The sequence below is a fragment of the Ahaetulla prasina genome, chromosome 7, assembly GCF_028640845.1.
Source record: "Ahaetulla prasina isolate Xishuangbanna chromosome 7, ASM2864084v1, whole genome shotgun sequence".
NCBI classification, from domain to species: Eukaryota; Metazoa; Chordata; class Lepidosauria; order Squamata; family Colubridae; genus Ahaetulla; species Ahaetulla prasina.
The window spans coordinates 1,700,286-1,727,035 of record NC_080545.1 but is presented as its reverse complement, the minus strand read 5'-3'; the positions used below and the strand labels follow the sequence as shown (position 1 = coordinate 1,727,035).

Sequence of the window (26,750 nt, the reverse complement as noted above, 5' to 3'; positions counted from 1 at the left end):
TTCCATAATAAGCTTAATCATCCATCCCTTTTATATAGGTATAATCCTAGGAGCTTGTTCAGTCTGACTTTAATACAACAATAGGACATGAGCCTTCCTTAGGAAAGGTATGGAAACAAAAAACCCAGAACTGTAAACAGACAACAAAACAGAAGATATATTAACAAATGACCTCTTTTATGAACATAGGCGCGTTGTAGAAAAGAATTTGGCAAGAATTTTCCGTTGTGACTGACAGAGAACGTTGGCTGGCAGAGAAGTTTTGACGCCAGTCCGGTGAGGTGATTTCAAGTCAGGAGAAACAAAATTTGGGAGCGTGTGCTAGAAGCTGCAGAAGAAAAACCCAGAGAGATTCCACCTATCACAGGCAGAACGATCACCTGGTCCGTTAGTCAAGCAGAGGGAAAACGTGGGAAAACCATGGTGACGTTCTTCAGGCACCTCATCTTCTCAGGGAAGGGAACCAGAGAGCTGTTCTTACGAGCCACAACCTAAGAATACTGGACAACGGGACCCATTGTGTGCCAATAGAACAGCGGGCCCTGCTTGCAGATCAAGGAACTCTGGCCGAAAAGGCCTTAAGCATGGTGATTTGGGGGTTAAGGCAAGAGGCCAGGGCTGGCTTATGAACCTTCGTGATTTATCCTGAGGTCAGGATCCGAAAGCTACAGCTGTGTTGGCTACAGCCAACAGCTGTGGATGATTTAAATACGTTAAAACCAATCTAATTAGACCCGGTAGAACTAAACTTCCAGATCCATTGGGGGCTATACTTATAACAACTTTGATGAAATATTGACTTTCGCCAACTGCAGACTGCTAAAAGAATAAGTTAACATTGGTTGGTCTCTAGCCACAGGCTGCTGGGCTCCAAACTCTGCAGGAAAGTCACAAAAAGACTCAGAAATGAGGTTTATGCTATTACAACAGAAGGATGGAATGGCACAAATGGGCTTCCATTTCTTTCCTTCTTGCAACGAATGCCCAAATGCTTCACGTCAACTCCGCAGTGGGTCTGCCTGAAGAAAGAGACCATCACGAGAACTTGAATTGGAACCCCAAACGATGCCCGTTTCGTCATTGGACGGATATACTTGGCTTTCAGTATCCCCGAGTGGGCAGACCCTGTAATTGAGGGATTGCCCAGGCACCTTTTCCCCTTTTCGACGTTAACTGTAAATGATATGAAAAAGGTGACATTTTATGCCCCTGGTGTATAAGATGCACCCAAATTTCCACCCTCTTTTTGGGGGGGGGGGGAAGTGCGTCGTACTCTGAAAAATACGGTATGTATATACATATACACGCTCATGTATATATATATATATACACAGAAATACATACACACATATATACACACACACATAGTTTATATGTACAAAATACAAAAACATTTTGTATTACCTTTTTTACAAAACAAAAACATATATATATATACACACACACACACACACACATAACATTTTAAACATCATTTTGAAGCTATTTAGGGAGGCAGAGGTTTCTGGGTCCGCTCTCTCCCTGCCGGTCAGTGGAGATTTTCTCCAGCTGCCAGCTTTTGGTACAGACTGCAGAGTTGCTGAGGTTTGGGACTCTCGGCCCCGGGAGTAGGTGGGACTTCAAAATCCGAAGAGCTCTGAGAGTCAACCGTTTGGACCTCTGGCCTCCCTTCTGCCTTGGTGCTCTCCTCTCCCGGTTCGGTTTGGTTGGGAGCTGCTCCTGCGCCCCAACATCTGCCTCCGCCTTCCAAGGGCACGTGCTTTGCAGAAGAGGCACCCCGATCGAAAGCTTGCCAGCTGTTTGGCGAGTCCATTTTTGTCTCTCCTGGCGGGAGATGAGGTAGGCAGGTGGCCGTCCTTTCGGGCCTTCCCTTGGAAGGGCTGAACTCCCTGAAATGCCTTCGCTCCTGGGAGGAAATGAGGACGGTGTCGGCTTGGCTGTCCCACCCTTGGCTGCCCTGTTCAGAGATGTGGGTGGACTGAGAGGAATCCTGAGAAGAGATGTGAGTTGAGTCGCTCAGGTCCTCGTCGTTGGAGGGGCCGGGAGAAGGGGGCTCGGTTGAGCCTGTGCAAGGCAGGTGGCCCTCGTGGTCAGAGGTCTCGGGGTCTTCTGAAGGACGCCGAAAGAAACTCTCCCACTTGGGCACTTCCGAGTTAGCCTGCGGTTGGTCTTCTCTCTGCTTCCCGGGACTTGTTGAACCCACACGATTGTCAGGGTGCTGCAACGCTTCAATGAAGTCTGTCCCTGGTACTGGACTTCCAGGAAGAGCCGTCTCCTTCTCATGTTGTTCCTCCTCCTCCTCTTCCTCTTCCTCCTCCTCGCCATTCGATTCTTCACACTCCACAAAATCAACCTGCAAAGACGTAGGCACCGGAGACGCCTTACGACTGTGGTCTTCTTCATGATTTGGGGGAAGCGGCTTGCTCTCCCCGGGGCCAATCCCTGGCAGTCGTTTTGGAACCTTGGAATTTGTGGGAATCAGCCCAGCATCAAAGAGATCGTCGTCATCACTACCACCATCTGTCCAAATGAAACAAAACGTTTACAGATTAACAGAGTTGAGAGGGACCTTGTAGGTCATCTACTCCACCCCCCCCAGGGCCCAAGCAGGAGATTTGACACCATTTCTGACCAATGGCAGTCCGGTCTCTTCTTGAAAGCCTCCATAATGAAGTTCCCACAACTTCCAAATGCAATTTCTGTTCCATGGGTTGATTGTTCTCACTGTCAGAAAAATTCTCCTTATTTCTAGGTTGAATCTCTCCTTGTTCAGTTTCCATCCATTATTCCTTGTCTGGCCTTCAGGTGCTTTGGAGAATAGCTTGACCCCCTTCCTCCTCTCTGTAGCAGCCCCTCAAATATTGGAAGGCTGCTATCCTGTCTCCCCTGGTCCTTCTCTTCATTAGACCAGCCATGCCCAGTTCCTGCAACTGTTCATTGTATGTTTTAGCCTCCAGTCCCCTCATCATCCTGGTTGCTCTTCTCTGCACTCTTTCTGGAGTCTCAACATCTTTTTTATAGTGTCTTTTTTATAGTCTTTTTTATAGTGTGACCAAAACACCTCAGAAACCCGAATAACCAAAGATCTACATATATATATAGTTGTACACACACACACACACACAATCCTTTTCAGGCAGAAAACCATCTTGGTTGCTCAAAAACCCTCGTTCAGGCGTGCCGATTTTCTGCACGGACGGAATTTTCGAGTTGACCTGTTTTCTGTATTTAGCAGCTCAGGATTCTCCTGGATATGAGCTATCAAATGGTTGGTAGCTTAAGTATTGGTGGGTCTTGGGGAGACCCGGTTTCTAATCCAGCCTCTGCTACTGAAATCCATTCAATGATTTTGGGCCGGTTGTTATCTCAGCCTAAACCTATCACACAGGGAAAAAAACCCTGGAAGATGAAGGACCAGGTGGGTGCTTTGAAGGTGAGGCCAAAAATCAAATTAACGAAGTGTCTATTCTCAGTCATCCAGATCCTGGTTGTCCCAAAGGTGCTTTTTTTCAAGAGGCAACTGGACTTTCTACTTTTTCTTTGAAGATGTTTCGCTTCTCATCTAAGACGCTTCTTGGATGAGAAGCGAAACATCTTCAAAGAAAAAGCAGAAACTCCAGTTGCCTCTTGAAAAAAAGCACCTTTGGGACAAATTAACCAGAGATTACATCAAGACCAGTGTTTTTCAAATGTGTGGATGCCAGTTCCCAGAATTCCCTAGCCAACATAGCTTTGGCTGGGGAATTCTGGGGTCTTGCAGACCTCACACATCTTAAAATAGCCCAGGATGAAAGACCACATCAAATGACAAGGGGGAACAGCAGGCACCTCTTATCACATGTGCTGGACATGTGCAAAGGCAAAAAAGTACTGGACGAAAATACATACATGGTTAGAAAAAATGTTAAAGCGACACAGAGATTATAAGCCAGAAATATTTCTGTTAGGCATAATATCAGAAAAATATGATAAAGGGAATATATACTTAATATTGCATGTCTTAACAGCAGCAAAGATTGTATATGATGGCACTGGAAAACCACCCATGGAAGAAGATGTAATAAAAAAAAATACTAGATTGTGCAGAAAGGGATCGGTTGACATTAAAGATAAAAGATAAAGAAGACACAGAATGCTTTCAAACGTGGGACTTATTTTGTCAATGGTTGATCAACAGAAGTAGAAATTAGAAATTGGAAAAATACTATATTATGGGTGTCTTACGTTTAATGTATTATATTGTACACTATTATGTAAGCAAATTGACCCAGACAATACACTGTTCGTAAAGCACTTATATACGTTAAGGAAAAATATATTATTATTATTATTTATTATATTTGTATACCGCCCATCTCCCGAAGGACTCAGGGCGGTTCACAGTCAAAAACAACAGAAAAACATATAATACATAAAAAAGCTAAAAGAATAGATAGTTAAATTCAATTGATGCTCTAACTTTTAAATACAAATTTAAAACCTCATTTAAACCCTTTTTTTTTTACAATCCCAAATTTAAAACTACGTTCAAGCTAGTCCTGCTCTTCGAAACAGCAGCGTCTTCAGCTCGCGGCGGAAGGACTTGAGATCGGGGAGTTGACGAAGCCCCAGAGGAAGCTCGTTCCAGAGGGTATAACTAAACTGTTAAAAAAAAATGGCAAGGGGAAGGAAGCAACTTACTGGTGTCCAGAAGCTCCAAGGCTCTTGGTCTCTTCAGCAGGCCAAGAGGTTTATAAGCTGGCTGGTTATTTGGTCTGTACTTCCTGCAGAACGGCTTCAGGCTGAGGAGAGGAAAAAACGGCCCAACTTTACAAAGTGGTTAATAAAATCTTATATGGGGAGAAAAATATGAAATACTGAACCGGAAACGAATCACGGCGTCTTTTACTTTATTTTAGAGAAATTTAAAAGTGAACAAAATCAAGTTTAGATTGTCATCCGGATGTTTCAATTTTGGAATCCAGCATCTGGTTCGAGAAATGCTACCCTTACATTAAAAGACAGCAAGCCCCTATCAGAACAATTCTTGATAAAACTAACCAATGGAGGAGTTTAATGAAGGACGGCTTGATGCGGATTCCATTACAGGTAACCCTTCACTTAACAACGGTTACGGAGCCTGGTTGTAAATTGTGATGGCCATAAAACGAATCGATCACATGACCGACTTGGCACTGTCTGTTTTTTTTTTTTTTGCAGTGGCCATTAAGTGAACACAGCAGTCATAAACTGAAACAACCTTTTGCTGTTGGTGCAGTTTGGCGGAAAATAAAGTAAAAACTTGTTTTCAAAAAAACCCATCATAAAGTGACCGCCAGATACGGCAAATGGACACAAACGTGGCCTGGTGGCCGAGCCCCCAAAATCTGATCCCACAACAATGGGGAGAGACACCCATGGTTGGAACTTCAAAATTTAGGTTGTGAGTAGCTTCCCAGTAAGTCCGTTGTAATTTTGAATAGTTGCTAGCTGACCAGGTTGTAAATTGAACACTTTATTTGTGTTATGGGGGAGGGGAGAAAGAGAGAACACGTACTTTTCTTCCAGTCTGCCCTGAGTTGACCCCAATGGAATCACATTGGGGTAGACATTCACAGGGCAAATGTAGCTCAAGAAATCTTGGATCTAGAATGGTGGATTGAGAAAAAAAAAGGACACATTGATAATATCAATCTCCTACTAATATAATATCCTATCCTCAAAAGACGCTACAGAGCACCGCACACCAGAACAACTAGACACAAGGACAGTTTTCCCCCGAACGCCATCACTCTGCTAAACAAATAATTCCCTCAACGCTGTCAAACTATTTACTAAATCTGCACTAATATTAGTCTTCTCATTGTTCTCATCATCTATCTCCTCCCACTTATGACTGTAACTTTGTTGCTTGTATCCTTACGATTTATATTGATATTGATTGGTTCCTGATTGCTTATTTGTTCCCTCTGACTATCATTAAGGATTGTTAAGTGTTCTTACCTTATTGAAGGTATCTTTTCTTTTATGTACACCGAGAGCGTATGCACCAAGACAAATTCCTTATGTCTGCAGTCTGCAATCACACTTGGCCAATAAAAAATTCTATTCTATTCTATTCTATTCTTATTCTTTAATGCCTCGCCTTAATTTCTTGTATTTATGATTTGCAACGGCTTTGAGAAGTACAGAAAGACTTATAACAGTTTGTTTAGTGACCGTTCAAAGTTAAAACAGTGCTGAAAAATGTGACTATCTTTCCCATTTAAGACCTTTGCGGCCTCCCCATGGTCACATGATCAAAATTCAGATGCTTGGCACCTGGTTCATAGTTACGACGGTTGTATCCCAGGGTCACATGATCCCCTTTTGCGAGCTTCTGACAAGCAAAGTCAACCAAACTCTTCACTTAGGAACTGCAGGGATTCGCTCAATAAATTCGCTTTCTGTGGCAAGAAAGGGTCGTAAATGGGGCAAAGCTCACTTAACAAATGTCTCACTTAGCAACAGAAATGTTGGGCTCAATTGTGGCCATAAACCGAGGACTACCTGTAATTCGAGGCATGCACACAATGATTTTTCATAAGGCGAGATGGGTCGCTCGTGAGTCTGACAAATAAATAAAATCTTTGCCAATTGTGACTGTGTTGTACGGGGAGTGCAATTTAACAAAACGAAAGTGCAACTACGTACCTCGCTATAAGACGAGTGAAATGAGAAGCAGGCTCTGTAGGAACTCATTCCGGCCCTAAACACAAGGCATAAGTTTAAATTCGTTTCCTCTGCTCTCGATCAAAACAAGATTAAAAACGTGCTGTTTTTCCAGCCACCTTCCTTAGTCCCATTTCCTTCCGGAAGAACCGTGGAGTCTTCTTGAGGACCATAATAATTGAACGTACATCTGGAAGAGCATCTAGAAGAGATGCTCTTCTAGAACTTCCATCTTCTAAAGAAGGGGTGTCCAAACTTGGCAACTTTAAGGCTTGTGGACTTCAACTCAAAAGTTTGGACACCCCTGTTCTAAAGGAATCTTAGTCAATCTGTGACATTCCGAAGTAAAGGGAATTTGATTCTGGATGAAAAACAGCCTTCTAACAAGCTTAATCTCGAATATCATCCGGCACTTTTAACAAGAAGATGCAAGGATGAACCATAAAAAATATCCGTCACTTGCCTGCACTTAGAATCTTTTAAACCTTTTATCAAGCGATTTTTTTAGTTCGTTTTCTCTAAAACTCCTAAACCGTAGCGCTTGAATAAGTGCTAATTTACATTCTGTCGTCTCCCTAAATAAACCAGGAAAAACCTATGTGTGTATTGTAAAGGGCAGGAGGAAAAAAAATGCAGAAGACCTTTTTACTTTGAATCAGTTTAAATCGCTAGAACCACCTGAACTGCAGCCCAGAGTAGTGAAGGAAATGAAGCAAAATTATGGTACATCAACTAGACCTTACTTACGTTAACTGATAATAAAAGAAGAGCTAAACGAATGCTTCCCAATTGCTATGAAGCTCAAAAGTTCAAAGCCTTTGTTGTCGTGTTGTTTTATAAATAATTTTTTTAAAAAAGAATAATCCTTATAAAAGTAGTTAGGAAAAAAACCCCTAAAAGTTTCAATGAGAGATAAACTGCTAATTTGTGCGGGTCCATGGTGCTCTCTGAGCTTGGTAGTTTTCTTGCAGGCATTTTGTGACCCAACTAGGGAACATCATCAGTGCTACAAGGGAGTGGGGTTTGCACCTTCTAGCACTGATGATATCCGCTAGTTGGGTCACAAAATGCCTGCAAGAAAACCACCAAGCTCAGAGAACACCAAGGACCCCACCGTTCAACCCCGAGCTACCGATATTCTCTTCGAATGCTAATTTTGGGAAATTAAAACATTCCCTCCCCTCACCTCATGATCACGTTGCTTTTCCGTGTCCTTTCTCCAAACCACATGGTGGATGGCTTGACACTGATAACACGCAACTCATGTCCGTTCTGGGAAGTCATTCCACACGGCAGTCTGTTCCCGCGGTACATTTCGTAATCCTAATGGACAGGTAACACCTCGTCAGATCGTGGCTGAAAGTCTACGGAGATTCTCAATCATCCAGGTCCTGGTTATCCCAAAAGTGTCCCCCCCCCCCCCGCAAGAGGCAACTGAACTCTTTGGGTTTTTTTTTCTTTGAAGACGTTTGGCTTCTCATCCAAGAAACTTCTTCAGCTCTGATTGGATGGTGGGGAATGGAAGGATTGATACTCCTTGCAGACAAAGCTGGTCCTTTGCATCCTTTTAGAGGGTTGTTGAGGCCACTTGGAGATTTATCTGTGTCCTCAGGGTCACCTGATTGGTGCAAATGGGGGTGGAGCCTATTTGGCCACAGGATGTTTTCTGCCTTGTGTCTTTTCACTGTTGAAGACACACAGAGACTGTTGGGGACGAGTCTGTATTGTCTCCATAAACATCCAGGTGCTGGTTATCCCAAAAGTGCTTTTTCCAAAAGGCAACTGGACTTCTGTTTTTTCTTTTTTTTTCTTTTTCCTTTGAAAACATTTCGCTTCTCATCGGAAGAAATTCTGAAGAAGCTCCTTGGATGGGAAGCGAAACGACTTCAAAGAAAAAACAAAGTCCCGTTGGGGATATTAGAACAATGGCCTCAAGGCACTGTTAATGATTCTATACTGCATGGTTTTCGTTTCACCATCTTCACGTTGTGTTCCCTCCACCAGAGGGAAGGCTTTAGTCAATTAGCAGGAAAGCAACCCTCATTTTTAAAAAAAAAAAAAAAGAGATACATACCCTCGGATGGCGACATGCATGAATCTGGGTACGCCGATTGGTGGTAATGTGGTAGAGGATTTCTGGCATGTTTTTAAACATGTCCAACTTGTTCACATGCACCTAGGCCAGGCGGGTCAGAAAAAGGTACTTTAGGCAACTCAGAAAAGAGACAAGTGGCAACACGAGCAATCATTTTTCAACAAAATATTGGAAGAGAATTTCTTGGCTACTTGGTGGAGAATGTAGAATGTTAACATAGAATCAACTCTAAGGCAGGTTATTAAATAGAATAGAATAGAATAGAATAGAATAGAATAGAATAGAATAGAATAGAATAGAATAGAATAGAATAGAATTCTTTATTGGCCAAGTGTGATTGGACACACAAGGAATTTGTCTTGGTGCATATGCTCTCAGTACATAAAGAAAAGATATGTTCATCAAGAATCATAAGGTACAACACTTAATGATAGTCATAGGGTACAAATAAGCAATCAGGAAACAATCAATAAATCGTAAGGATACAAGCAACAGAGTTACAGTCATAACTGGAAGGAGATGGGTAATGGGAACGATGAGAAGATTAATAGTAGTGCAGACTTAGTAAATAGTTTGACACTGTTGAGGGAATTATTTGTTTAGCAGAGTGATGGCGTTCGGGGAAAAACTGCCCTTGTGTCTAGTTGTTCTGGTGTGCAGTGCTCTATAGCGTCGTTTTGAGGGTAGGAGTTGAAACAGTTTATGTCCAGGATGTGAGGGATCTGTAGATATTTTCACAGCCTCTTTTTGACTTGTGCAGTATACAAGTCCTCAATGGAAGGCAGGTTGGTAGCCATTATTTTTTCTGCAGTTCTAACTATTCTCTGAAGTCTGTGTCTGTCTTGTTGGGTTGCAGAACCAAACCAGACAGTTATAGAGGTGCAGATGACAGACTCAATAATTCCTCTGTAGAACTGGATCAGCAGCTCCTTGGGCAGTTTGATGTTTCTGAGTTGGTGCAGAAAGAACGTTCTTTGTTGTGCTTTTTTGATGTTTTTGATGTTAGCTGTCCATTTTAGGTCGTGAGATATGGTAGAACCTAGAAATTTGAAGGTCTCTACTGTTCATACTGTGTAGTCAGTATCAGCCATAACTTTGTTTTCATCCCATGGATTAAAAACCAAACCAAAATGAAAGAACCGAGCAATCTTACTTTGAAACGCGAGTGAGCCTGATCCAGACTGATCTGTAACCGGTCATCGCAAGGCAAAAGTTTGGTGCTCTCTGAGGTTAGTTGTTTTCTTGCAGATGTTTAATTACCCAGCTAGGGAATGTTATGGCTGCTAGAGCTCTGGATAATGAAAGGTTTGCAAGAAAACAAGCACCCTCAGAGAACACCAAAGATCCCACAGTTCAAACCTGAGCCACAAATATTTTCTTCTGTTGGTAAATATTGTCAGCTTGAACACTTTGAGGGGGAAAAAAAACTAGGAAGTAAAACCAATTGCTAAGTAAAAAATCTTGAAATAGGACTGTTGTGTTCCTGTTCTACTTGTGAGTTGCAAGACTGCCTCTGATTAAAGCCCTGTGAAGCGGTATACAAGTCTTAAGTGCTATTGCTAATCCTTCTTCCCTCCCTTCTTCCCTTTTTCATTCTCCTTCCTGGTGGCCCAGTGGTCAGAATGCAGCATTGCAGGCTGATTCTGCCGACTCCTAGCAGTTCAATCCTGACCAGCTCAAGGTTGACTCAGCCTTCCATCTTTATACGGTCAGTAAAATGAGGACCCAGATGGTTGGGGGTATTTTGTTGACTCTGTAAAACCACTCAGAGAGAGCTGTAGAGCAGTACGATGCGGTTTATAAGTCTAAATGCGATTGCTATTAAGATCTGTGGATTTTCCTCCATAGCTGGTTTGGGAATTCTGGGAGTTGAAGTCTACACGTCTCCCGTTTAGAAAAGACTCAACCTAGGGACACAGTCTTACCTTGATCCCAAGCTCTTCGCTGAGATTTGTGAATAAATACTCATATCCGTAAGCTGCTTTGCAGTTCAACCAGACCACGTGATAAGGACTCTGGGCCACCCAGCTTCGTACTAATTCCATCAGCCCTTTCATACATTCTTCCTGATGTGAAAGAGTACATACAATGGTTTTAACAAATGCAACGATACAAGACACCCGAGTTGAATTCTTTTATTCCACCCCCACCTTGAATTAATGCAGATAAGCATCATATGCCCATTTTTCAATATGAAGTCACTTTGCTACAAATGTTAAGTAAAATTTCCTTCCAAGTGAGCCTGATGACTAAGTGACAGTAAAAGCTCTCTTTTAAAGCAGGCAAACACAATCTGATTATCTATTGGGGCATTCCCAAATAATTAATAAGGAATAAGGGGTGTGGACAAGATGCAAGGATCCATCAACTAGAATAAAGCAAAACTGAGCTCTAATCGTAATTCAGAGGCTTCTTGCTTGCAATATTCGGCAATTTAACACAGAATAAGCCTGAATTAATTATGCTGCATTGGGAAGGTCTAAATTGGCTAGATGGCTGCCCAAATCATTAATTTGTATAGATGGAACCGAATATGTGAATTGCCAGGAGTTTTAAGTGGAATTATCACAACCAGTTTGGCCTGCAAGCCAAACTGCACCACAAATAGGAAGATAGCTATCCCTGTTGGTTGCAATGAAATGCGTACCTGTAATTTATTTTATAAGGCTCATACATTCAAGGCACGCTTATTAAAAAAGTGTGAATAATAAATAAATAAATTTTTATCTTCATGACTAGTGTGTGAAATGTATTCATTTACATATTATAAACCATTAGCATTCAACAATGGAATGTTATCTTCTCATGTTACTTACCCGGCTTGGTATTTGATAATATTTTCGATCAAAGAATGTGGTGTCTAAATAGACACTCTGGATGTCTTTCACTCTGAAAAGAGAATGGCAGCATTGGTACAATAGTCCTTGACTTACGAGCACAATTGGGTCCAGAATTTCTGTTGCTAAGCAGGGCAGTTAAGGAAGTTGTGCTAGATCCGATGACTATTTTTGCCACGGTTGTTAAGCGAACTGCAAACAGTCCTTCCCCCTATTGGCTTTGCACATTAGGAAGGTCGCAAATGGTGATCACATGACCCTGGGATCATGCATCTGAATTTTGGCCATGGGAATGCCAGTTATAAGTGTGAAGACCAGTCGTAAGTCACTTTTCCAGTGCTGTTGTAATTCTGAATGGTCGCTAAACGAACTGTTGTAAGTCTAGAAGTACCCATCTTGTATCTGACATAATTATGTCAGCTATACGTTAATTCATAAGGTTTCTGTCAGGATCCGGAATAGTGGTGCAGTGGCCTAGAGGTGGAGCTCTCGTCTCGCAATCAGGAGGCTGTGAGTTCGATCCTAGGTACAGGCAGATACTTCTCTCTCTGGGCACGATGAAAATATTATCTGCTGAACAAAACTCCGCATTGGTGACAGGAAGAGCATCCAGCCATTAAAACGCTCTGCTAGCTCCATTAAACTGCCCAGCTTCCACCCCGCAAGGGATTATGGGGCCATTAAAAGGAGATGATGATGTCAGGATCTGGAATATTATATTTGCTTTTACAAAATGATTTCTTAAGAAGGAAAAGCAGGACATTTATTTTCAAGCTTCTCTCGGCTGAGGTGAGAATTGGAAGCCACATGGACTCGGGTTCAAGGACCTGGATCTCTATTAAGTAATTTTTTTTTTTTTTGCAAGAACCAGGAAAGCCATTGAGAAAGAATTCTACCATAAAATGCAAGCAAGCCCAGTTGATAGGAAAACCCACGGTCCATTCTGCCATGCCTTTCTCCCACCTGCATGCTGCCACAGGTGGCAAAGCCCAGCATGCTGGTGAGCGGGAGGGACAGTTGCCACTGAGCCCTTGTTCTTGGAACAGACCAGATAAGGTAGATCAGCTTTATTGTCAGGTTTCTGTGTACACAATGGTGTACATTAAAATGAAATTCCAATGACTTGGGTCTCTTGCTTATTATATACCGCGGCTGTGTTTGCAGGGAGGGGCATATGGATCCCTCAGGTTTGAAAATTCACCTCCTCCTCTGCCAATCAATCAATCAATCAATCAATCAATAGCAAGTGCAGAGAAAGCCCAAAGGTGGATCACCCAAGCGTGCATTAAGAGGCTTTGTTTCTCATATTATAGGACAGGAGGGAAGTAGCATCCTCCAAGCATCTTTCGCCAGCCAAGTTCAAGACATTCCTAAAGAGTTGAACTCATTCCTCTATATTGACCCTGTGAATGTTACCGAGGTCCTAGAGCAGGGACACAACACCCACCTTTTCTTCATAGGCCTAATACGGGTGGTCCAAGAGGGAGAGCCAGGGGCTTGCCTCACCTGCTTCCTGAATGCAGGAGTTCCATTCGGGCCACTTCTCCTCTGGCGAGTCGGAAATCCCCCGTGTACAAGACTGTCCCATTTTCCCCTTGGAAGAGAAACCTGGTTGGAAACGGATTCTTTCATTATTCACGTGCACATACTGTATGCTGCTAAACAACCCAGGCCCTCTTGGGTCATTGTTTCAGAGATGTTTCCTTACCTAAGCGGAGAAACAGAACGACCAAGGATGGGCAAAAAAGCAGTAAGAGCAGGACAACTTTTGAGGTCCTGCTGTCTTCCCCATTGTATTTCCTTGTGGGAAGTTGGTAGGCACTGTTAGAAATCCCATCCTCCCCTTTTCCTTCCTTCCTTCCTTCCTTCCTTCCTTCCTTCCCTTTTCATTCCCATTTTCTTCCCTCCCTCCTTTCTTTTCCTTCCTTCCCCCTCCCTTTTCATTCCCATTTTCTTCCTTCTCCCTTTTTCTTCCCTCCCTCCTTTCTTTTCCTTCCTTCCCCCTCCCTTTTCATTCCCATTTTCTTCCCTCTCCCTTTTTCTTCCCTCCCTCCTTTCTTTTCCTTCCTTCCCCCTCCCTTTTCATTCCCATTTTCTTCCCTCCCTCCCTTTTTTCTTTCTTTCTTCCTTCCTTCCTATTTTCTTTCCTCCCTTCCTTTTTCCTTCCTTCCCCCTCCTCTCCCTTTTCTTCCCTCCCTCTCTTTTTCCTTCCTTCCTTCCTTTCTCATTCCCATTTTCTTCCCACCCACCCTCCCTTCCCCTAATGGGAATGAATTAGGCTAATTACACTTAGATCCAAATGAAATGTGAAAAAATTATGGCAAAATAAAATAAAATACGCATTTCCATCATTGCTGTTACTTGTCTGGTAGAAGAACAAAATGCATACATCACTGATCCTGGACAATGACCGGCTGGCAGAAGTGTGACCTCTATATCTTCTTTCTGGAAAGGAAAAAAGAGCTTCAAATTCAACAGAAAGAATAGAAAACTATTGATTTTTATACAAGTATCTGGTCCCCAATGATTGGCCACAGTTAACAGGAGGCACCTGCTTAGAATTATTTGCCCATTTGTCGAGTATGCAAAACAATCTGAAGTCAAAAATCTTCCAAGCATCCCCTTCTAATTCTTATCAGAATTGTTCCAAATTTTACAAAAATAGTGTGACCTCGGAATAGTGGTGTTTGTTTTTTTTGATAGATTCCTTCTGCTAATGGTTACAACAGCCAAAAGAAGCAACAAAGGAGCGATTTGCCCTCTCTTGCATTTAAGATTTTCAATGGCTAGAAAAGGAATTATTTCTTATGATCGGTAGCTTGGCAATCGACCTTTTGAGCAACCCAAAAAAGGGGACTTAAGGCTTGGATTTCAATGGTTACCCCACACCTCCATCCCACCCCTTCTGGGCGTTCAACAACGTGGCTGCATTTGTGGCTGTTTTCAGTCCTGCATCACGTCATTTGCATTTTACGATTTTCAAACCTGGCCCCTTGAAGAGTGGAGGACTTCAACTCCCAGAATTCCCCAGCCAGCAACTTGCTCATATTTGTAGCTCATACTGGCTGGGGAATTTTGGGAGTTGAAGTCCACCACTCTTCAAGGAGCCAAGTTTGGACACCCCTGGGTTAGGCAAAAAAACCAGCAGCTACTTCTGGTTTTCAGCAAAATTGTGCCTATACTGAAGCATTGATTTGTGTAATGACTGCAGTATTTGTCTTACAACTGCTATGTTCGCTTAAATAGGTCAGTCACACGGGCAGGCTGCATTATGGTTGTAACTCGAGAACAAATAAATAAATAAATTCTCCCAAAACGACAGTCCATGGGGTTTGTAAGAATTGAGATCCCAAAAGCGCTTTTAATTTTTTTGTCTGTGTCCTCAGGGTCATCTGAGTAGTGCAAATTTGCACAGACAAACTTCCAAGTGTCCTCAACGACCCTCTAAAAAGGATGCAAATGACCGGCTGTCTGCAAGGAGTATAAGTCTTTCCATTCCCCACCATCCAGTCAGAGCTGAAGAAGCTTCTCGGATCAGAAGCGAAACATCTTCAAAGAAAAAACAGACAGTCCAGTTGCCTCTTAAGAAAAGCATTTTTGGGACAACCATGACCTGGATGACTGAGAGTCTCCACAGACAGTAAGAATTGAGGGTGGCTTCACATTAGAAAACTTTAAATGCAGGCACATATTTTGATGAAAAAGATAAAGCATTGAGTTTCAACTGAGCATCTCACCTCGCCTGATGTTTCCTCAATTAGAGAAATTTGAGTCGGTGTTTCAACTTCCAGGGTGACCTAAATCATAGAAACCACAACAGACAAATCAACGTCAATAAAGGAGATATATTTATGGCACTCCTAGTGTATTTTTATAACAGGTAGGGGGGGAACACGGATATGTGTGTCATGCCATGAATGTGAAAATGCAGCATTCTGGTTTGGTAAAAGAATGAACAAAGCGGATGTGGCTGATTAGCCAGGAAGGTTCCACTCCTATATTTGTTAATATCTTTATTATCTGCAATTATCTTTTCCCAATCATGCCTTTGAGTTCCTCGCCATATAATTCCCAATGCTATATTTAAGAAAATTCAGCGCAAAAAACCCGGAAGACAAAAGAGTTATTTATAACTCACCTTTATTATTTTTACAAATAATTCAGGGCAGCGAATGTATTCTAAACACCTTCCTTCTCCTGCTTTCCCAACAACCACCCTGTTAGGTGGGTTAGGCTGAAAGAGGCTGGTTCCAAGTCATCCAGCTAGCTTCCATGCTAAGGCGGGACTAGAGCTCGTAGTCTCTTGGTGATTGGTCCAAGGTCACAACTCCCAGTCTCCCACTTTCTAGCCTGGTGCCTTAACTACTTAACAATACTATTCTTACACTTTGGTATATATTATAAATTACCGGAGTTGATTATTGCCATTGTAGCGTTTATAGGTAGTAAACAGGCACAAGAAATGGGCAACTCACAATGTAATTTTCCCAGAATGTGTATCGTGGGCTGGAGAGCAGCAATTCTTTTGTCACAGGAGAGCAATACAGGAGGAGTTTCAAGCTTGTAAGATAGAACCAAAACAAACAAACATGCAATACAATGAATATTTCAGTGTTGGGAGCTAAAGTTCACACATCTTAAAAGTTGCGAAGATTGAGAATAATAGGAAACAACAATGGGAGCAGCTCCATTTCCTGCTGGTGAACAATTCAGAACTGCATAGATGAAGAGACATTTCTGTCTTCTTCCAGCATTTTGATCTCTTATCCAAACTATTTATTTCATAAGGCAAGGAAGCCAATATCTTCCACAAGGGAAGTTTGACAATTGTGTGTAATTGCTAAGTACAGTATGTCAAATTCTGCAACGCAGGCCTACAAGAATCTACTTTGATTACTTTTTATTTCACTTAATATGACTTCCTTTGTAGAAAGGGGGAAAAATATAGAGATAAGAAAGATGGCAAGTCAAAGAAACGCTATTGCAATTCGCTCTTCGAAGAAATTCGAAAAGAGGTGATTGCAATTTGGAAGCTCCTCTGTAAGATGCTACAAAGTCTGTTATTCTAGCAAAATTTAAAAGAAGCGTTTCTCTACCTGCATGCCAGCCGTCTTTTCATAGAAGGGGCTCTCAGGCCTTTCATGTGATCTGAATAAACAAAACAACGTGATAGGAATTAAAATTGTCTCCATACAAATCATTAGAAAAGTTATCACGTTAAATACATCAACAAGTTCAAAAAGTTTTCACCACTTGTAAAATATCGATACCCAGGCTGAAAAGCAGGGTTCAGCCTCTGCTGGGTCTTTTAGCAACGTGTGTGTGTGTGTGTGTGTGTGTGTGTGTGTGTGTGTGTGTGTATATGTATAGAACATGGTGGCTCAGTGGCTAAGACTCTGAGCTTGTCGATCGAAAGGTCGGCAGTTCAGCAGTTCGAATCCCTAGTGCCGCCTAATGGGGTTGGAGCTCCCGTTCCTCGTCCCACCTTCTGCCAACCTAGCAGTTTCCAAAGTATGTAAAAATGCAAGTAGAAAAAATCGGGACCACATTTGGTGGGAAGGGAACAGCGTTCCGTGCGCCTTTGGCGTTGAGTCATGCTGGCCACATGATCATGGAGATGTCTTCGGACAGCGTTGGCTCTTCGGCTTTGAAACGGAGATGAGCACCGCCCCCTAGAGTCGGGAACGACTAGCACGTATGTGCGAGGGGGTTCACTTAACAACCGGGGCAAGAAAGGCCATAAAACCAGGAAAAACTCAAGACGTCTTGCTTAACAGTAGAAATTTTGGGCTCCATCGTGGTCGTCAGTGGAGGACGACCTGCATGCGCTCGTTTTGTCATCCTGCAAGTGTTCAGAGGCGACTCAGCGATTGAACCAGAGCAAAAGAGGCAGCGCTGGGATCTCCTGGTGGTCTCCTTTCCCTCTCCTTTCCCGCCCTATTGCCAGAACGCCCCCCCCCCGCTCACCCTTATGGCAGTGGGAGAGGAAATAGGCGCGGGCGCGCAGGTTCTCCCGGTCGAAGCGGTCGATGGAGAGGTGGGGATACTCCCGCATCACCCCGCCGAAGCTGCTCATGCTGCCGCCGCCGCCACCGGCTCCTCTTCCGCTTCACACTTCCGCCAGGCTCTTCCCGCCGCCCTCTCATTGGCTGAGGTGGCGCCCAATCACACGGACGCCTTCCTCGGACGCATGCGCATATAGGCACTCGGAGGGCGTAGCCTACTTTGTCTCCTTGATCTTAAAAAGATCAAAAAGCCGCCCTCCGAGTTCCCATTTGCGCATGCGTCCAGGTGAGGCTTCTCTGTGATTGGCGCCGCCTCAGCCTATCACAGAAACGCCCACATGTGCTGGGTGGGGGGCGGGGAAGGGAATCTGTGACCTGCAGGGTCCTAAGTGCGGCATGGTTTAGGGGCGGGGTGCTGTGGTTGTCCTTCTATGTCCTCCTTATTATTCTGACTAAATTATATTTACTCTGAAAAATAGAGAAGGGGAAGGTTGCCCCAGCCTAAAGTGCGAAAGTACAAGACACAATTTCTATATGGAGCTTTCCTAGTCTGAACCTCTCGGTGATACCAATCATAAGCCAATAAACGATGGCAGTGCGGATTGTTTTGGACTACGATTTCCAGAATTCCATCACGTCTCTCGTGCTCGCCGGCGCTTCTGGGAATTGTATGCTTAGGAGCTAGCGGCGAGTAGAACCCGTGGATTGGCCCAAAGAAACGAAAAGCCCGCCTCCCGGTAGAATTTGATTGGTCCTCCCCGGCAGCCCCAATTGGCTGGGACCCCGGATCGTGTAGGTTGCTAAGCAACCGCGTAACCGCCGCGGGCGAGGGGCGTGTCGTCGGCGTGCGTGGAAGAGCACACCTGAGGTAAGTCGGGGGCGGCGGGGTGAGGCCGGCTTTCTGTCGGCGAAGGATAAGCATTGCAGGCCCGGTCAGAGGAGAGAAGCCCGGCCATGGAGAGAAAATAGGGAATGAAGAGCTACTCTTATTTTTCCACCCTCATAAACAACATTTTTGATTGGTCGGGACTAAGGCTCCTCCTCTTTTGGATGGCAACTCAGCTCCCGGGACGAAGCATCGCGAGATTTGGGCGGGTAGGGCGGGAATAGGGCTCTGCACGTGTTTGGGCCGTTAGTTCACATTTTGGCGGGAAGCTTTTTGAGGGGCGAACGGTGCGCGTCTCGGGAGGGAGATTTGGGACACTGAGCTGCACACGGCCCAGAATTATAAAAATCTACAAAAAATTACAATTTACAAAAACACAGAATTTATAAATATATGAAAATATTTTCTGAATTTTCAATCAAAAAACGGGCACTTGAAGATTTGGCATCTCACTTGACATTCAGGATACCAGAAAGCAACTAGTAACTAAACTAATAATTACAGATAACTAATAATAATAATGATGATATAATTAATAAATCCTCAATTTTCTCATTCAATTAAAAAAAATATGCTGAGCTATTTATGAGCTTTCCTTCTCACGTTTCATAAATATCGCTATCTTGAATCTGTTTTGGCTCCTAATCAATAGAAAATTGTTTTATATGTGTTTTTTTTAACCGTGTGTTTGTTACGTTCCTTTTATCACTTGTCTTTAGTTTTCAACTATTGGATTGCTACATTAAAATAAGAGAGTTCAAAATAAACTGTATTTTCCTAGAACATTTTTCTCCTGTGCTAAGGAATATGTAAACTTTTCAGATTATTTTTTTATATTCAAGATTGTTCCTAAATTAATATTTTGATTACTAAACGTGACTTGTCTCCTCTAATTAGCTGAACTGGCTTCAAATTGCAGATTTTCCTGATAAATCAGAAAATGCAGGGTACAGTATATATCTATTCACAACTGATACTCAAAGCCCATGGATAGGTAGCCCTCGACTTACGACCACAGTTGAGCCCAAAATTTATGTTGCTAAGTGAGACATTTGTGATGTGAGTTTTGCCCCATTTTACGACCTTTCTTTCTTGCCATAGTGGTTAAGTGAATCCTTGCAGTTGTTCAGTTACTAACCTGGTTGTTAAGTGAATCTGGCTTCCCCATTGACTTTCCTGGTCAGAAGATCCCAAAAGGTGTTCACGTGATCTGAGGGATGCTGCAACCATCATAAATATGGTATGACAGGCATTTAATGTGACCACGGGGATGCTGCAATGGTCGTAAGTGTGAAAAATAAGGTCATAAGTCACTTTTTTTCACCTTTTTTTAACTTCGAACTCTTGTAAGTCGACGACTTATCTGTGTATCTTCTTCTTTAACAGAATGACAAAAACAACATATTGTACAAACTGCAAAACCATGATAATTTTAAGGTCTTTTTTAGCTAGGCTGCCTTTTTATTGAGCTCTGTGATCCAGGGGTTAGAACGCAGTATGAGTCTGCCCACTGCCAGCAGTTCGACCCTGACTCACTCAAGGTTGACTCAGCCTTCTGGCCTTCTGAGGTCAGTAAAATGAGGACCCAGATTGTCGGGGGGCAATAGGCTTACTCTGTAAACCCACTCAGAGAGGGCTGTAAAGCAGTATGAAGCAGTAGATAAGTCTAAGCACTGTTGCTATTTATATTCCTGGTATCATGCTTGTTGTTTTTTGCAGACGCCCCTATGGAAAGTTCAGCTTTGTTTATGGACAGTAAGAATATGGCCTGTGCATCTTTCTCCTCTGGAGAAGCACATATGACAGATAAGCCTGGTACGTCCTTCAGTAGAGGAGCAGATAGCCCTGAAGACATGTAAGTGGCCATCATGCAGGGTCTTCAGGGTGACATCCCATTGATAGAAGGTTTTGTTCATTTGAGGATGTAAATCGTTGGGAGTGATTGTAATCTATCATGTCTCAAGAGGTTGGGAAAAGGAGGGAGGGAGGGAGGGAAGGAAGGATTGATTCATTCCATGGTATCAAGCCGCAAGTTAAATGAGCCTGCTACTAACTAGAAGCAAATATGGGAGAAGGCAAAATGGAGATCTACAGATGTAGTTATTATTTACTTGTTAAACTTCTTTGCTGCCTATCTTGCCATGAGGATACTCTAGGCGGTTCTACTTTCTAAGAGTTTTTCTTCTGCCTTACTTTCTTTTTGGAAGCAAAGAGACAAATCAGGATTTATATTCTAAATATATGCATTTTTAGGCTGGAAAGAATAACCAAAGGAGAGGAAACCTGGGTCTAAAGCCATGATTATTTATTCCTTCTTTCAATAGTAACTCTGTTTTTCAAAAGTACAGCTGCTTTTTGTCAAAAAAAATTGGTAAGTCTTTTGGGTGGTATCAAAGCAGTTCATAATACAGATATGGCTTTAATTAATTATGTTCATACATTTAGTTACAATGTCTTTTCATAAAAACTTTGATGATGTTTCTTCTACTCTTTTTTATGCATATCATTGCAATTTAAAAAAAAAAAATCAGCAAGTTAGCCAGTGATGTTTCCGGGGCAACAGCCAGTATTGATCGCAAGCCAAAATTCATGCAGCGGGCCAAAACATGGTCGGATGAAGTTGAAAATCTATACAGATTTCAGCAAGCTGGCTATAGAGATGAAAATGAATATAAACAAGTAAAGCATGTTGATGTGGTAAGACTTGATAGATTTTAAGAATTGAGCATTTTAAAGATGAAAATTTACTATTCCGTACAATAATCTCCTTAGATTTGTGATACTTTTTCATCATTTCCTCTGGCCGTGATTTGTTGCTGTTGGTAGAGAATCCAACAGCATCAGAGAATTTGTTCAGTGAGGGTTTCTCAAGTAAATGACAAGTAACTGAATTGGTGCAATATGGCAAACTATGAAAGATGGATTATAAATACCGATGGCTGGATTTACCCAGCCACCGGTATTTATCTTTGGGTGGAGAAACTTTCAAATGCATTCCTCTCTTAAAGATTTACTGGTCATGTATTAACATTTGCTGAAGAGCTGCTATCATTCACATACGTTTACCTGCCCTGCAATATGTTTTCCGTATTAAATTAATGTTTTAGTTTATATTTTGTGAATATGTGTTTGTGTGTATGCATAAATAAGCTGCCTTTGATTTTTTGAAAAAATTATAAAGGGGCACAGAAATTGACTTAAAAATAATAATAATCCAAATTCACAAATGCTGTACAATTCACATGTACACAGGATTGTAGTCCTCAGTCTGGTTATTGGAGCTAAATGAGGTTGGGATAGCTGGGAAATAAATGTTCAGTCCTTTTTCCTCTCCACTTATTGTCCTGCTGTCCTTCTGGAAATCTGCCGGGCTAATGGCTCTTGACCCATGGCTAGTTGTAGAGTCCAGGATGTGCTTATTTATTTATTTAACCTATGGCATATCATACATGGACCAGCAATATCTATTAACGTTTCATCCAGATAAGTAGAACCCAATAAAATATAAATGTTAAAAATGTGATGTGCTTCCCTTTGCTCTCCCAGGGTATTTTGCTAACAATAATAGTAGCTGAATTTGTGTCTGATAAGCAACTGAAAACTAGTGCAATATATATTAGGCATTATGTTACCTACACTTTCCTTTTTACTGTCAATCACCAGAAGGGATAATGGCTGGTTATTTAATTAACCTGGTGTCTTTTAGCTTGGAGGGATTTTGAGATGGCCAAGAAGGCAAAATCTGAATAAAAACCGTTAAAACCACTGTCAGTGAATTCACAATGAAAAGAGCTGGTGAAACACAAAGATTTTAATTCATCAACCAAAATCAGAAAACTGGCTAAGCACATTTAATAGCATGGGAATGGCACAAGATGTTTTTCGTTCGATCAAAAATATTTGGTTTTAATGTCCAGTTGCGTTCATATTGAATTAGATGACCCTGCAGCCAGTTTATTTGCTCATGGCAAATGCTTTTCTGCTGGTTCAGTCATGTGTCTAGTTGGAATCCAAGCTATTTAGGGCATTAAACTTTTGATTAGGTCCAGAAAAAAATAATGTAAGTTACTTTCATGTGCATGACTATGTGAGAAATTATTTGTTTCCATTTGGGGACTAGAAAGAAAGGGTTGAGCTGACTCTTATTCCTGGCTGTTTCTTTCTAGTCCCTATCTTAACTCCATGGTTACTACAGGGGCCTGGCATGTTGGCTTCAAAAGAGCTTTTCTCTTGTTTATTCTTGGCCCTCTGTCACTAAGGAGAGAAGCAAAGGAGGAGAAGAGGTGGGTTAGTCCCCTGATCTTCAGAGTAGGAATTTTGTGGGAACAGGGAGTGGAAAGTGGGATTTCCATTACGTAGAAACACCCATCAGCGAGGGATTGAAAAATGTTGAAATTGGGGAAAATATGCCATGGTGTTGCTGGAGAGTTTTGGAGAAGCACTTCCTAAGCACACTTCGATATGTGCGGAGGGAGGGAGGGAGGGGCAGAAAATATTTTCAGGCTGCAGGCATCCATCTGACCACCCAAATTGTTTTTTAATCTTGGGTAAAAGAAAAAAGTGCATGACACATAACAGTCATTGGCTGGCATCCAAAAAGCTAATTCAGAAGGCTTCTCTATTGGAGAGGAGCTTCTGAAGCCCAGCCAGCCGCCTACCTCATAACAAGTCTGGTTTTTTTTATCTCTCTCAACTCTCAGGGGCACTTGGTGATATAGTATTGTGGGCAGGCAGAGCTGCGTGGCCATCAGCTGTTCAAAGACACCGTGAATCCCACTAAATTAGGCCCAAATCTTGGAACAAGTATTTGGTTCTCGGCCGTTCTGTGAAGAACACACAGATGTATAATGGATCCACGAGAAATAGATTTTCCGGGCTTCTTAAAGAATACTGAATAACACATTTATGGACAGAACAAATGGAGGGCTATGCCACCCTTGACTAATCAATAGGACTTGCGTACATAACAAAAAGGAGCATTTAGGGATTACAGCTGCATCTCCTGTGTGCTCTGGCTGCATCAGCGCAACCTGACTTTGAGCCAAGAGATTGCTGGCAGAGGGGTCCTGTGGCAGTCCCCTACAAAGAGGCAATTATGACGATGTTTTGATGCTGGTCAGGAGGCCCCCGAGATTAGAATAGAATAGAATAGAATAGAATTTTTATTGGCCAAGTGTGATTGGACACACAAGGAATTTGTCTTGGTGCATACGCTCTCAGTGTACATAAAAGAAAAGATACGTTCATCAAGGTACAACATTTACAACACAATTGATGGTCAATATATCAATATAAATCATAAGGATTGCCAGCAACAAGTTATAGTCATACAGTCATAAGTGGAAAGAGATTGGTGATGTTTGATTATTGAGATTGATTATGTTTGTGTTACCTCCTTCAGACTGAGCGAATGAAAATGTTTTCTCTTTCTGATAATGCCTCAGAAAATGTGGATTCACCCTGATGGTCATTTCATTCTGAAAACAGCCCCTCTGTGGGAACTCTTTCCCTAATCACTGGAGTCCTTTAATGCTGCATAAAAGGACTGAGTTGGTCTTTGTTTGCTTACTCTAAAAAACCTTTTGCCCCCTCTCAGCCATACTGAAAACTTCACTAACTTGTGTTCTAGTCTTCAACAAAATCTGCAAAGATATTAAATTTGATAGAATCCTCAAAACTTTGTGATTCTTTCTTTCTTTCTGATAAGATGTATTTTGGGAGCACAGAAAACATTCATATTTACTATTGAAAGTTAAAGAAAATTAAAAGTATTGCTTACTGAGACGTTTGGTCAAGTTTTCTGAATGGAAGCTATTGATTAAAACAATAAACTATGAGCAACACAAGATACTTAGTCATTTGAATCTTTACAAGACTAAAGGGATAAGAGAAGTTGTGCTTAAACGAACTGAACTTGAAAACTCAAACCGTTTGAACAGAATGAAAAGGCACAGAATTCCCTACCAATAGAATTAGTCCCAATGCTGCTGACCAACTCTTTTTGGAGAGAATGTTGAAAAGGGGAGATTGTGAAATCTCCTGAATTTCTTCCTATCTGCATTGTCAGCTTCGGATCAGGTTTGGGATCCTGTGCTCAGCATGCCTAGTCTCCTCCCATATATTTGTCCCATATATGGCATATAGTATGTAATCTTTTTTCCGTCCCTTATTCAAGTTTCACAAGCAGAACCTATAGATAACTATGCTCAGCCATTCCAAGAACACATGGGCACTTTCCTTCTTGTTTGCATGCAGGTGGAAAGGTGGCCAGAAACTGGATTTGTGAAGAAGCTTCAGAGGAGGGACAATACTTTCTACTATTACGATAAGGAAAGAGAATGTGAAGACAAAGAAGTCCATAACGTTAAAATGTATGGCTACTGATCTATGTCTCATCCACTGTTTTTAGAAATGATTTTTTTGTCTTGAATAGAATGGAACCCATTAAAAAGTTCTTAAGAGTAACTTGATCTGATTTTATATGTGGCTCCACTCTGTGAAAAAACAAAAGTAAATATATTTCTAATGGGCAATGTAAAAAATAAATTGATTTTGAGATTTCTATTAGTTGGGGGTGTTCTGAAGGCTGTGAAGGTACATCCGTTAACCTGGAGATGAACTTAGTGGACTTCTTCAGGTGTGTGCGTTGTGCTATGGTCTTGGATTGACCTACTTCATATAATGTATTTTCTGTGTAAAGTGGTTAGAAGTTTCTCCCTGGCTCTCCAGTTCCATTTTACTTCTGTTTCAGTAGGTGAATTTTGTAAGGAAGCTTCAGCCATAACCAAGTCTAGATTGCTACTTTTCATGCTTTAAAAGGAAAAGGAAGACATTGTGGGGTCCCTGGTGCTTGCTGAGCTGGGTGGTTTTCTTGCAGACGTTTCATGACCCAACTGGGTAACATCATCAGTGCACAGTTCAAAGAGCACCAGAGCCCCTACAGGGAAAGGATCTGCTGCTCTGCAGCAAATGTGACCAGATGTGTTTGTGAGGGCTGTGTGTACCTAGGAAGTCTTTAATGCACAATTCATTTCTCTCTGACAAAAGCTGCTCTCCTGAAAATGCATGTATGTTACGTGTATTGTCTCCTTTGCTCAAACTCTGAAGTGGAGCCTTTATAACTGCTTACCTTGAAGGACAACAGTTCCTGTTTATGAGATTTATGCTACAATGTAAGCTTTGGTCCTTAAATACATAAATGGGAGGACCATATTCTCCATCAGCATTTTACCAGGGAACAAATCGAGGCCTCCTCTGAACTAAGAAAGGAAAGTCCTGGAGAATGAATTGGCTGGCTCCAGGTGTTGGACTTCCTTTTGCTCTCCCCCAGGCATGTCAGTAACAACAGGTGAAGTTGGCCCTTCCCTCACCCTCCCAATCCTCCCTCGCTGTTCCTATCATGAAGGCAGGAGACGTCGGGCCGAGAGGAGGTAGGAACGTACCCAAGTGGGCAAGAGATCTTTGGATCAGGGCAGCAGGCCATTTCTGGTGGCCACGTTTGGCATTCCTCACGCTCCTTCTTTAATACAAGCAGCTTCCTTAATCTCTACCTTCTTCCAGATCTGCTAGAAGGTTCCATGAGAATGGTGCATGACAGTCTGTCTGAAGGGTACCGGTCAGGGAGGGGGTTTGCCTCCATGAAACTCTGGCGCCCAATAAATCCAGCTTTCGCTAAAGGTGGCAGTGACCTCTTTAGCAGCGGGAGTTGGGCAGGAAATGCAATTCCCTCAGCGATAATCAGATTAAAAAGTACAAAACGAATGTAACGTACGATTCCACAGCAATAAAACAGCAGAGCCAAACTTCCAAGTGTTTGGAGGTTTCTGGGGCAACCCTGCATTGTGCTGGAAGAACAGAACAACAACATAGACGGGCGCGTAGCTTTTATGGGGATGGAGAGCAGGCAGATGTGTCCTTTGGCCGCCTCAAGCACACAACTCAAGAAATTTCAGCCTTAACAATCCAAAGGCGGTAATAGGAAAATAATTCCAACTGAAACCAGTTGGTCCAAAACGCACGCTGAGTAGTAGGAAGCCTTTGTGGGTGGGGCTGTTGGGTTTGGACAGTTTGGAACCCTTATTCTTTTGTCCTGGTCAGTGACCCCTGGATCTGGCTCCACTTTTGCTGGATGTTGATAAAAGATCCAGGCTGATGGAACCAACGCTGGCAGTTCGCCCAGAGAAAGGATGCCATTCCTTCAAAGGGGCGTCCAGTGAAGGCGAAGGCTCCCTCCTCCA

General features: G+C 42.4%; 2 protein-coding genes across 4 annotated transcripts; one reads left to right on the top strand and one right to left on the bottom strand.

Annotated features, from left to right (window-relative positions):
* Positions 1-1,338: 1,338 nt before the first annotated feature.
* Positions 1,339-17,768, bottom strand: DCLRE1C (DNA cross-link repair 1C). Of its 2 annotated transcripts, XM_058191434.1 has the most exons (14): positions 17,590-17,766; positions 16,719-16,770; positions 16,098-16,182; positions 15,360-15,419; positions 14,012-14,067; positions 13,129-13,230; positions 11,602-11,674; positions 10,711-10,851; positions 8,765-8,866; positions 7,877-8,013; positions 6,673-6,727; positions 5,537-5,625; positions 4,681-4,781; positions 1,340-2,520 (listed from the first exon to the last, which is right to left on the bottom strand). In XM_058191434.1, the coding sequence occupies exons 1-14, from the start codon at positions 17,696-17,698 to the stop codon at positions 1,529-1,531; spliced, it is 2,154 nt and encodes a 717-aa protein (XP_058047417.1). In that variant the 5' UTR covers positions 17,699-17,766; the 3' UTR covers positions 1,340-1,528. The 2 variants fall into 2 exon arrangements, with proteins under 2 accessions (XP_058047418.1, XP_058047417.1); XM_058191435.1 differs by lacking the exons at positions 6,673-6,727; positions 7,877-8,013; positions 8,765-8,866 and having other exon boundaries at positions 1,339-2,520; positions 17,590-17,768.
* A 415-nt stretch (positions 17,769-18,183) lies between these two features.
* MEIG1 (meiosis/spermiogenesis associated 1) lies at positions 18,184-25,478 on the top strand. Of its 2 annotated transcripts, XM_058190324.1 has the most exons (5): positions 18,184-18,495; positions 19,411-19,460; positions 20,233-20,368; positions 21,045-21,210; positions 24,769-25,478. In XM_058190324.1, exons 2-5 carry the CDS (start codon positions 19,454-19,456, stop codon positions 24,895-24,897), a joined length of 438 nt encoding a protein of 145 aa, XP_058046307.1. In that variant the 5' UTR covers positions 18,184-18,495; positions 19,411-19,453; the 3' UTR covers positions 24,898-25,478. The 2 variants fall into 2 exon arrangements, with proteins under 2 accessions (XP_058046307.1, XP_058046308.1); XM_058190325.1 differs by lacking the exon at positions 19,411-19,460 and having other exon boundaries at positions 18,185-18,495.
* Positions 25,479-26,750: the final 1,272 nt, after the last annotated feature.

What these genes read in the sequence shown, in the direction of transcription:
- DCLRE1C (XM_058191434.1), bottom strand. Translation starts at nt 17,698, where the DNA reads ATGAGCAGCTTCGGCGGGGTGATGCGGGAGTATCCCCACCTCTCCATC. An exon ending in ATTATCAAATACCAAGCCGG is followed by an intron (nt 10,852 to 11,601) that starts GTAAGTAACATG and finishes CTTTCACATCAG; the next exon opens with GAAGAATGTATGAAAGGGCT. An exon ending in TTCACTCGTCTTATAGCGAG is followed by an intron (nt 5,626 to 6,672) that starts GTACGTAGTTGC and finishes CCACCATTCTAG; the next exon opens with ATCCAAGATTTCTTGAGCTA.
- MEIG1 (XM_058190324.1), top strand. An exon ending in GCAGATAGCCCTGAAGACAT is followed by an intron (nt 20,369 to 21,044) that starts GTAAGTGGCCAT and finishes AAAAAAAATCAG; the next exon opens with CAAGTTAGCCAGTGATGTTT. An exon ending in AAGTAAAGCATGTTGATGTG is followed by an intron (nt 21,211 to 24,768) that starts GTAAGACTTGAT and finishes GTTTGCATGCAG; the next exon opens with GTGGAAAGGTGGCCAGAAAC.